Raw genomic sequence first — 9003 nt, forward strand, 5'->3', positions numbered from 1 at the left:
GCTGGACATTGGGGCTGGGAGCAGCCTGGGACAGTGGGAGGTGTCCCTGCCATGGCAGGGGTGGAGCTGGATGGGCTTTGAGGTCCCTTCCAACCCAACCCATTCTGAGATTCTACGATTCTCTTTGGTGCATTTGAACAGATAATATTATTTTGATTGTTCTGAAGTTGTCCAGGCCCTCAACCCGCTCTTTTCCTTTGTCTAAAAGATGTAAAAAATGCATTTTCTTTCACAAAATTTCTTTGCTCATGGGCTTTGTGCTCCAGCATTTCCTTGGCTCCACCCCGGTGCTGAGCCACTGCTGTCCCTGCTCGGGGACACAGGCAGCCTGGAGGACTCACTGTGCTGTGCTAGGGATCAGGATAATCTCAGCCAGGAGGATTGAGTTTAAACAAACACGCAGGAGGGGTGGAAAAGGCTTTCTCGTGCATGACAAGCTTGTGTTTGCTCTGAGGCAGACCTGGCTTGTAGCAGTTTGCTGTGTTTTGTTTGCAAGGAGGCATTGAAAACTTGGTGATTTGGGTTGAATCGGACCAAAAATCTGCCCAAGGGGCCTCTGCAGGGCTCCCAGGCAGGGTGTGGGGACAGCCACCATCCTGTCAGCTCGAGACAGGGCCCCTGGCATGGGAACAGCCCCTGTCCTGCTGGGGAGCAGCGTCCTGTGCCAAGAGCAGCTCTGCCTTCCTAAAAAGCCCTGAACATCCCAGGTGGAGCTGAGAGGGCTGGGCTGAGCAATCCTCTCCTGTCACTCCTGCCCCTACAGGTGTGCTGGAGAAGCCTCTGGACAAAAAGGCTGGCAGGAACTACGGCCCTCCAGGCACCAAGAGGCTCGTGTACTTCATCGACGACCTGAACATGCCTGAGGTGGACGCCTACGGGACCGTGCAGCCCCACACGCTGCTCAGGCAGCACCTGGACTATGGCCACTGGTAGGAGCCTGCTGGGGCTGGGCTGAGACCCTTTTGGGAATGGGGTTTGAGGTGAAGTCACAGCGCAGAGCCCTCCTCCCATCCCGTGTTGGAGCTGGCTGGGAGGCTCTGGGTGAACACTGTGCAGCCTGGGGTGTCCCATGTCCCCAGCAAACGCTCCCTGCCTGGCTGAGCATGGAGGGAGGCCATGGAGTGCCCCTGCTGTGTGAGCTCCTGATGCTGTTTTCAGTCAGGCAGCAACAAACAGTCGGTCTGCAGGCAGAGGTAATTTGTAGGAAAAGCAGCGGCAGTGTTTTGGAAGGAGATTGGAGTGTCTTACAGCACTGCTGGGACAGGGATGCTCACAGCCCTCCCACGGGAAAAGCAAGGCAGAGCCACAGAGCCATTCCCAGTCTCCTCAGCCGTGTGTGTGCCTGGACTTGAGCCAAAGCTTCCCAGCCGTGGGGACAGTGGGGCGGAAGCAGAAATTCAGGGCTGGGGGTGTTGGGGTGTTGGGGAGGTTGGGCAAAAAGAGGGCTCTGGGTGTGTGTGTGAGCAATGCCCCGTGGTGGGGGACACCTTGTGCCCCCTGTCCCCTCCTGGGCAGGTCCAGGCTCCCTGCCCCGCTCTCAGCAGCACCTCTGTGCTGTTGCACCCCTCAGCACGGCGGGTGCAGCTCAGCCCAGGGTGCTGAGGAGGGACAGGGGCACAGCTCCTGTCCCCTCAGGCTGCCCTGGCCCCAGCAGTGATCTCGGGGCTCTGCTGCACCCCAGCTCTGCCAGCAGCCACCCATCCTTCCCTGCAGGCAGCCTGCCCCCACCCCAGGCTGGCCCAAACCAGAGTGATTCCTGTGATTTCCCACAATTTCTGTGCTGGGTCTGACCCGAGAGCTCTGCTCAGCACTTGTTACCAGCTGGTGGGATGTCCCCCAGGAGCAGGGCCCTGTGTGCTGGGCCATGTGCAGACATGCAGCAGTCTCTGCTCCCGGAGAGGGGCAGAGTGTGACCCCCAGAAGCCACAAGGGTCCTGGCAGCCCACAGACACACTCAAGGCACAGCAGTGCTGGCTGCCTTGGCTGGAGTCACCGTCTGTGGCTTTTGCTGTGCCCCCAGGTACGACAGGAGCAGGCTGTCCCTGAAGGAGATCAGCAACGTGCAGTACGTGTCCTGCATGAACCCCACTGCGGGGAGCTTCACCATCAACCCCCGGCTCCAGGTAAAGCCCTGCGCCACGGCAGGCACGGCCCTGCCCTGATTTTGGGTGGATTGTTGAGGTTCAAGGCTCCAGGAGAGCCTGTGGCAGATCCTGCTGTCATTCAATCAGTGGGAACAGCACGGATCTGTGCAGTGACTGGAATTCCTGATGGAGAGGCAGCAGATTTGCTGTCTTCCTCCCTTCTTTGTGTTTCCTCTCCTTTTGCTGCTCAGTGGGAGGAAGAAGTCACAAGTTCCCAGCCAGCTGGACGCAACTCTCAGGAAAAGTGGTTCAGACAGGCAGATTTTACCTTCCTCTTGCTGGTGTTTCCTGCTGGACCATGGTTTGTGAAAGTCTTTTGGTGGTCAGGCATTGGAACTTGCTGCCCAGGGAAGTGGTGGAGTCACCAAGCCTGGAAGTGTTCAAAAATGAGTAGATGTGGCACCTCACAGTGTGGTTTGGGATTTGTTCAAAGGTTGGACTTGATGATCTTGGAGGTCTTTTCTAACCTTACCCATTCTATGTTCCCTTTCTTTGCGAGTTCCAAATCAGCAAAAAGTCTTCTGGGAGGTGGCACCTGCTCCTTCCACAGACAGGACTGAGCTTCACCGGGGCTCAGTGGGGCCTCCAGACCTTCCAGCTCTTCAGTGGACTGAGCTTCCCTAGTGAAATGCCATCGAAAACCCCTTGTTCAGCCAGCAGAAGGTGTCACCTGCCAGCTGTCCTCTGTGGGGAATTGGAAGGGGGAGGTGGTTCTGGTGGACTGCAAGTCATGGGATTGTAGAGCGTCCCAGGTTGGAAGGGACCTTGAAGGATCATCTGGGACAACCTTTCCTGGGAAGTGGAAGATTATTTAGTGCTGTGTCCAGCCACAGCAGGTCCTCCAAAGGGCACTGGCCTGGGAGGTGGTTGCCCATCTCTCTGACCTTTCCGTGTCTCACTTTCTCTTCCTCAGCGTCACTTCTGTGTCTTCGCCCTCTCCAACCCTGATCAGGAGGCCTTGTCCAGGATCTACAGCACCATCTTAGTGCAGCACCTGGCCAGTGGGAATTTCACAGAGCCTGTGCAAAAATCAGCCCAGCAGCTCATTGCCCTGGCCCTGGGGCTGCATCGGAAGGTGGCTGCCACTTTCCTGCCCACAGCTGTCAAGTTCCACTACGTTTTCAACCTCAGAGACTTCTCCAATATCTTCCAAGTAAGTGCAGCTCCTGTCCTGTGGCACTTGGAGTTTGTCCTGATGTCACAGGCAGCTGGTGAGCCAAACACAGTGTCCCACCCAGTAATGACACAGCAGGGGTGTCCCCTGAGCAAAGGGGGTGACCTTGGGCCATTCCCCAGCTCCTGGTTGGTTTTGAATGCATTCCAGAGCTATCACCCATGACTTTGGGGGAAGATCAGTCAAAAGCTTATTTACTTTCCAGCCTCCTCTGGCCAGTGGGGAGGGGTGCACAGTTCCAGAAGGAGGTGCAGATTTTGAGGGGTTTGAAGTGTCCCCTGGCTGGAAAAGGGACCAACTGGAGGGAGCTTTGCGCTGCTGACCTCAGCCCTTCATGCAGTGGCTGTTGTGAGTGTGGTGGAGCTGGGCTTGTCCCGGGGAGCCCCACCCCACTCGTGTGAGTGTGGGGGTCGATGGCACCACCCCACCAGCCAGGGAAGCTCCGTTTGCATGGGGCAGGTGGTGGATTCTCTGGGCTGCTGGCCCTGAGCGGAGGAGAGGAGAGGAGAGCAGTAACTGCTTCAGCTGCTGTGCCACAGCCAGGACAGCTTGGTGGCTGTGCCAGTGTGTCCTCTCAGGTGCTCAGCATTGTGAGTGCAGGATGGCATTTAAAGAGCTGGTAAATCAATCCAAACCAGCTTTGATTTTACCACTGAAACTGAATTGCCAGCCGCTGCACCAAAGGGAACTTGTTCAGCTTCAGAAGTGTTTTTTTCCATCCTCAACGAGATTTTGTTTTTCTGTTTTCCCCAGCAGTCTCATGCTCTGAAGCAGCTGGTGTTCCTGCTCAAGAGCCTTTCAGAGTTTCAGGCTGATTAATACAATTTGATAAATTCCTCAGCAGCCAAACCAAGGGTCAGCACCATAGCCTGTTCTAAACCCCCAGCTGGTGATTTGTCACTGTCCTTGTTAACATCTGTTTCACAAAGTAGGTGCCTGGAAGTTCAGTGCCTTGTGCCTGCCCATCAGACAGGAGCTGGAGGAATGACAGGACAGGGAAAGCCAGGAACAGGACCTTGAACAAGTGAATAACTCCACAGTGTCAGGAGGAGTCAGGCCTGTCACTTGCGCTCAGCTGAGCACCAGCAGCTCCGACGTGAGATGTGGGTCATGTTAAATCCTGCCTCCCAGTTAAGCTGGGCTTTGAGAGAACAGGAGCATTTCAATGGGAAGCTTTAATTGGGTTGGGGGGTAATAGAAACCATCCTGCCAGATCCCAGTGCTGGGCCAGAGGGCAGTGACAGGAATGCTCCTCCTCCTCTATTCAAGAGATTCTCCATGCTCTTTTTTTGTTTGTATCTCTTCAGTGTTGGCCCCAGCTCCATCCCAGATGCAGTGATCCACAGCCACGTGTCCCTCGTGCTTTTGGGGTGTGGGGGTCTTTAGACTAAAGGGATTTTAGAGGCATTGAGTGATTTTGAATTCTGTTTTAACCAGTTTGGGATCTGATGCGTTTCTCCTTCCTCTCTTTGAGTTGTCAGCTTTTCTCACCATTTTTTTTTTTCCTGGAATAAATAAAATAATTTGACAGCTGTAATGACAAATGTGAAACCCAAACAATCTGAGCCGTGGACCAGTGAGCTGAGAGGGCCTGCTTTACATTGCTGTCAATGCATTAAATATTTAATGTATAAATAATTAGATGTTAGGAATAAAAGCTGTCTGTTTAATTCATACCATTGAAAACCCTGTGTGCTGTTAATAGGCTTAGTATAGGCGACACCTCTTTGAAATATAATTCTTTTATGCATTTTAATAGAGTTCATGGTAAACACACTGTGCTAAGCAGACAGCAACTGATATTTCCTGCAGGCAGAATGCACCTAATTAGAATTAATTGATTAAAAAACAAAAAGACGCCAGTAACATTTACAAACTATTTTTCCTTCTTGACAAAGCACCCACGGGGTGCATGGGGTTGGATGGAAAAAACTGGACATCTGGGCTGGTGCCTGGCTCTGAAGGGTCCCACCTGCTGAGAGCAGGACCCCAGCCCGGCCAGGGGAGGCTGGGTGGGGGATCAAAATGGGTGTAATGAGTGTAAACCTTCAAAGGAATGTGGGAAACAGGCATTCCCACCAGGGGTGTGGGCAGCAGGTTGAGGGAGGTGATTCCACCCCTCTGTGCTCCTTCATGAGACCCCACCTGAAACACTTGTCCAGCTCGGGGGTCCCAGCACAGGGAGGAGCTGGAGCTGCTGGAGGGAGTCCAGAGGAGGCTCCAGGATGAGCAGAGGGATGGAGCAGCTCTGCTGGGAGGAAAGGCTGGGAGAATTGGCTTTGTTCAGCCTGAGGATTGCTCTGAAGTGACCTTACTGTGGCCTTCCAGTGCCTGAAGGGGCTCCAAGAGAGCTGGAGAGGGACTTTGGACGAGGGATGGAGTGACAGGACACAGGGAATGGCTTCCCACTGCCAGAGAGTAGGTTTAGATGGGATATTGGGAAGGAATTCCTCCCTGTGATGGTGGTGAGGCTCTGGCACAGGTTTTCCAGAGAAACTGTGGCTGCCCCTGGATCCCTGGAAGTGTCCAAGGCCAGGTTGGACACCTGCTCTGGTGGAAGGTGTCTCTGCCCATGGCAGGGGGAGGATGGAATGGTCTTTAAGGCCCCTTCCAACCCAAATCATTCTGGGTTGAGAAGCAGCTTTGGGAGTTCTGGGTCAACAGGACACATTCCCTTGGGTGTTTGGTGTGGGTTTGCCCAGAACCTGGGTGCAGGTTGCTGTGAGGGGGACTCAGCACACTGGGTGCTGGGCTTGGGTCCCTCAGGGTCAAGCCTGGGTTTCCTGACTGTCCTTGCTCTCCACAGGGCCTTCTGTTCTCTACCCCTGAATGTCTGAAGCAACCCCAGGACCTGGTGAAGCTCTACCTGCACGAGTCAGAGCGGGTGTACCGGGATAGGATGGTTGAGGAAATGGATTACGACACTTTTGATAAAATCCAGCGGGAGATGGTGAAGAAGTGCTACGACGTAAGCGTTGAGGGCTGCTGAGCTCTAGTGCTGATGGCAACAGAACAGAGTGGGCTTATTGGAAGGGAAGTCAGTACTGAGGATTTTCCTTTCCTACTCTTTCTCTCCTGTACCTCTTTCCCCTTTTCCACATGCAGGTGCAACTGTGTGGACGTAAAAATGCTGTTCCCTGGGGAGGTGGCTCAGAGCTGCAGTGGGTTTTCCTGTGTTTGTTCTGTACTATTTTGTTCTCTTCTACAGGACATTGAGGACACTTTAGAGCAGGCCAAACGCATGAATATTTACTGCCATTTTGCCAAAGGCCTCGGGGAACCTGGCTATAGGCCAGTTCCAACCTGGCAGGAGCTGAACCAGATCCTCGTGGAAGCCTTGGACAACTACAACGAAGTCAACGCTGCCATGAACCTGGTGCTGTTTGAGGATGCCATGTGCCACATGTAAGGGGCTCTTCTGTCTTCATGCTCCCACCATTTCTCTGTGCAGATTGTTTGGTGGAGTTTCCCAGGGGATGGAGGGAGATGGGCTGAGGCCAATCATTTGTAGTTCAACAGGGCCAAGTGCCAGGTCCTGCTCTTGGGGCACAACAACCCCATGGAACACTCCAGGCTGAGGCAGAGTGGCTGGAAAGCTGGAAAAGGCTGTGGGGGTGCTGATGACAGCCCTGGGGTGGCAGCAGGGCCAGGGCAGTGCCCATCCCCTGTGCTGGCACTGCTGGGGCACCTCCAGTGCTGGGGACAGCTCTGGGACACTCAGGACAAGAAGGACATGGAGGGGCTGGAGCGTGTCCAGGGCAGGGAACGGAGCTGGGAAGGGTCTGGAGCCCCAGGAGCGGCTGAGGGAGCTGGGAAAGGGGCTCAGGCTGGAGCAAAGGAGGCTCAGGGGGGACCTTGTGGCTCTGCACAAGTCCCTGACAGGAGGGGGCAGCCGGGGGGGTCGGGCTCTGCTGGCAGGGAACAGGGACAGGAGGAGAGGGAACGGCCTCAGGCTGGGCCAGGGGAGGTTTAGATTGGGTATTGGGGAATATTTCTCCCCTGAAAGGGCTGTCCAGCTCTGGCACAGCTGCCCAGGGAAGTGGTGGAGTCCCCACCCCTGGAAATGTTCAAAAAATATGTGGCCAGGACACCTGAGGATGTGGTTTAGTCGTGACCATGATGGACAGTTGGACACAATGATCTTTCCCAACCCTGAGGATTCCATGATTCTGGGAGAATTACAGCTGTGGAGCTGGGGGGGAGCCAACGTTTCACCTGCCCAGGTGTTGTGTCCAGCACAAACACTGCGCTGCTCCAAACTGGTGTTTGGAAGGAATGTCCCAAACTCTGGGGCTTCCAGCCAGAGGCTCTGCGTGCTGGTGGTTTTTTGGTCTGGTTGCTGTCATGAAACCTTTGGCCCTTGGAGCTCTGCATGTGGCACAAATATTTATCAGATGCGACATTCAGGTGCTTTATTGTCTTCCCTTGCCAGCCAGGGTGTACTGGGGTTTCCCTAAGTGCTGACAGCTGGTTTAGAGCCACATTTACACAGGCCCTTAGTGGGATTTTCCTCTGTATGAAGTACTGTGTGCATTTAGGCTACTCCTTTTAAAGGGTGCAGGCATTTAGACTGCTTTGATCCTCTGGAAAACCTGCTTGCATGGAGATGCCTGGAGGTGCAGATGGATTCCAGCTGGAAATTGGACATGTGGGACTATATGAAAATAAGCTTCCCACTGATCATTATGAAGCTGTTTACGTGCCTTGGGGGGGGACCTCCAGCTCTCACACCCAGCCTGGAGAAATCCCAGCAGAGACAGAGTCACTTCTGGGTGCTGAAATGCAGAGCTGGCCTTGGGTGGCTTCAGGAGATGGAGCTACCCTGGCAATCAGAGTATGAGCTGATTCTGTATGGAAACCTTGTCCCAGGAGGTGCAGATTTGGGGCTCTAAGCTGGAAGGAAGCCCCTGAGCTGGTGCACACCAGGGTGGGTGGTTTCAATTCTCATTAATATATATATATATATATTTATTTTTTAAGATACATATATATATAAAGTTATATATATATATATTTATATATAATTTAATATATATACATACATATACAGAAATAGCATTTACACACACACACACACACACATATATATATATATATATATACACAAAATTGGTCTGTTCCAAGTGCTCCCAACCCGTGTTGTTGGCCACTGGGCTGGGCAAATTTTCCCTGACAGTCTGGGTGTTCCCTCCTCTATCCATAGGTCCCATGAAACCTGCTGTCCATGCGTGTTTCTGCTTGCATTGCCTGCAGAATGGTCACAGGATTACTGACCCTGTGCTCCTCTTGCTCTTGTAAATCAGGATTTGCAATTGGAATTTACAAAACACGGCCCTGCCCCTCCAGTTCACACTGAGAGTAACGAGGAAAGCGAGGTTTGGGTATCCAGCACAACTTCCCAATTTCACTGGAGCTGAGTGAATCCCGTTCATTGCATTTGGAAATTGCATTTGGCTGAAATACACAACTCCCTCCATCTCAACCAGCTTCTGACTATCAGCTTGAATTTGCTGAAGGTTTTCAGTTGGGAGCAAAAATAGAAGAAAAGAAGACATTTGATGACTTAATATATGTAGGGCCATGGGGGATGCCTGTCAGTCACCTCATCCAGGGCTGTGTCACAGCACGGAGCCCTGGGGAGCACATCAAGGCAGGGACCACGGGCAGAGCTGGCCTGGGGAACTC

The 9003-nt window shown here is 53.4% G+C and overlaps 1 protein-coding gene across 1 annotated transcript in view; it reads left to right on the forward strand.

Moving 5' to 3' along the window:
- DNAH9 (dynein axonemal heavy chain 9) overlaps nucleotides 1–9003 on the forward strand; it is a 135002-nt gene that overhangs the window by 34005 nt on the left and 91994 nt on the right. Inside the window, exons 23-27 of the mRNA XM_017737716.1 lie at nucleotides 764–929; nucleotides 2021–2123; nucleotides 3058–3297; nucleotides 6125–6286; nucleotides 6527–6723. Of these exons, the coding sequence (XP_017593205.1) occupies nucleotides 764–929; nucleotides 2021–2123; nucleotides 3058–3297; nucleotides 6125–6286; nucleotides 6527–6723 (868 nt within the window). The remainder of the gene's footprint in view (nucleotides 1–763; nucleotides 930–2020; nucleotides 2124–3057; nucleotides 3298–6124; nucleotides 6287–6526; nucleotides 6724–9003) is intronic.

Source organism: Corvus brachyrhynchos, unplaced genomic scaffold, assembly GCF_000691975.1.
Source record: "Corvus brachyrhynchos isolate BGI_N302 unplaced genomic scaffold, ASM69197v1 scaffold236, whole genome shotgun sequence".
NCBI classification, from domain to species: domain Eukaryota; kingdom Metazoa; phylum Chordata; class Aves; order Passeriformes; family Corvidae; genus Corvus; species Corvus brachyrhynchos.